Source organism: Pseudomyrmex gracilis, unplaced genomic scaffold, assembly GCF_002006095.1.
Source record: "Pseudomyrmex gracilis isolate BER0280 unplaced genomic scaffold, ASM200609v1 scaffold_226, whole genome shotgun sequence".
NCBI classification, from domain to species: Eukaryota; Metazoa; Arthropoda; class Insecta; order Hymenoptera; family Formicidae; genus Pseudomyrmex; species Pseudomyrmex gracilis.
Window position 1 is genome coordinate 65,385 of NW_018020810.1, and position 1,703 is coordinate 67,087.

Consider the following 1,703-nt stretch of genomic DNA (forward strand, 5'->3'; position numbering starts at 1 on the left):
TGTACTATTTATAGCGAAAAAAAAAAAAAAATATATATATATATATATATATATATATACATATCGATGTATATTGCATTTGTCGTGTCGTGTAAGGCCGTTAGATAAAGGAAGGAGTGAAAGGAGTTATAAAAAAAAAAACACATATACAATGCTCGTAAACAAAACAAAAAAATTTGCGCCGACTACGTTTTATTTATTTATATACAACCTGCCCACAAAAACTCCACCACACGTGTCTATCCTCTCTCCAACGTATCTTCCAACAAAAAAAAAAAAAAAAAAAATTGATTCTGTCCGGTTCAGTTAGTTTTTTTTAAGACCCTTAAACTTTCTGGCCAAAAAGAATTGTTCGGTGGATTCGTCTCTCGTAGCATCGGGCCTGACCACTTTGACACTTTCGTAAAACCTCGACAAATTCTCTTCGAACTGATTTGTTTTGCCGCCGTCCCAAACTTTGACAACAAACGTGCCGTGCAATTTACTGTTCTGCAGCGCAAACTTCATGGCATTGTAAGCGAGCAACATTATGTTGTCGTGATCAATGTCTCTTATACCGGTTGCGTTTGGAGCCATGTCGGACAGAACCAGATCGACCTTATTACCGTTTAATAATTTCCACAAAGTTTGCTGCGTGCTCGCGTGTGTAAAGTCCATATTTCCCAACACGGTTGCACCTTCAACGGGATAAAACGGAAGTTTGTCTATCGCGTAAACTTTGCCAACCGGACCGTTCTTTTTGCCGTTTGCGTTGGTCAAATTGACGGCAACTTGGGTCCAGCTGCCAGGCGCCGCGCCGCAATCCATCACAGTCAGACCCGGACTGAAAATCTTGAATCTGTCGTTGATCTCCAAAAGTTTGAACGCGCTTCTGCATCTGTAGTTCTCTTGCTTGGCTTTCTCCACGTAAGGATCGCTCAACTGTCTCTTTAACCACAACTGCGAACTGTGTTTCTTTCCCTTCAAGTTACGCGGTGTCTCCTTCATCAGCGCGCGGCAAGTGTGCACGGTTCTTCTCATCAAAACGCTCATGTGGAAACAATCCATCTTCTCTGATCGACTCCTTCCGCTTGTAGTTTTTTTTTGTTTTTTTTTTTTACTGACTTTCCTACGAACAACTCAACAAACGTCACACGGACTCCAGGCCGCGGCCATGTTGCACACTTGATGGTGCCGCTTTGTGCCTTCACGTTGGCAGCCGTGCGTATCAGCTGTTTAAAAACCGTAGTTCGGTTGGCACGCGTGAGAAACCGGAGAGACCTCCGGCTACATTCATGTCACGTATATTACATACATATATATATATATATACACGTTTGGTATAGGCGCACACATGTATATTCGTATACGCACGTATATACGTATGCCTATCGCGCGACTTGAGTTGAGGAGAGTTGCCGGCGAGGCAGGCGAGGATGTGTGACCGAATTATCTGAAGACTTTTGTGCGCGTGAGATATCTCGGTTCCCGGATGTTTTCTCCGATACAGTGATTCGATGATGAACCTCACGGCGGGTAATCCGCACGGCAATGGCTTGATCTACGCCGGTTTCAATCAGGATCAAGGTACGCGCGGTGCCCCGCACCTGTTTTTTTTTTTTTTTTTTTTTTTTTTTTTTTTTTTTTTTTGTGGGAATTATTTTGACTTCACGCGATTAAACACGAGAAACGCATCATCTCGAATCCTCTTTCGCGTCTAACCT

The 1,703-nt window shown here is 43.0% G+C and overlaps 2 protein-coding genes across 4 annotated transcripts in view; one reads left to right on the forward strand and one right to left on the reverse strand.

The window, feature by feature from the left end:
- Positions 1-41: 41 nt before the first annotated feature.
- On the reverse strand, positions 42-1,290 carry LOC109858833 (rRNA methyltransferase 2, mitochondrial). Its single transcript, XM_020436482.1, has one exon. The coding sequence runs from the start codon at positions 1,045-1,047 to the stop codon at positions 307-309; it is 741 nt and encodes a 246-aa protein (XP_020292071.1). The 5' UTR covers positions 1,048-1,290; the 3' UTR covers positions 42-306.
- Positions 818-1,703, forward strand: part of LOC109858832 (WD repeat domain phosphoinositide-interacting protein 3) — a 3,401-nt gene continuing 2,515 nt past the window's right edge. The window contains exon 1 of one of the 3 annotated variants that reach the window (XM_020436479.1): positions 818-906. Coding sequence is in view for 2 of the 3 variants with exons in the window: in XM_020436476.1 (XP_020292065.1) it covers positions 1,497-1,566 (70 nt within the window). In the remaining variant the exon portion in view is untranslated. Of the gene's footprint in view, positions 907-1,384; positions 1,567-1,703 lie in introns of those variants that run through there. The other 2 variants (XM_020436476.1, XM_020436475.1) reach the window with 2 other exon arrangements.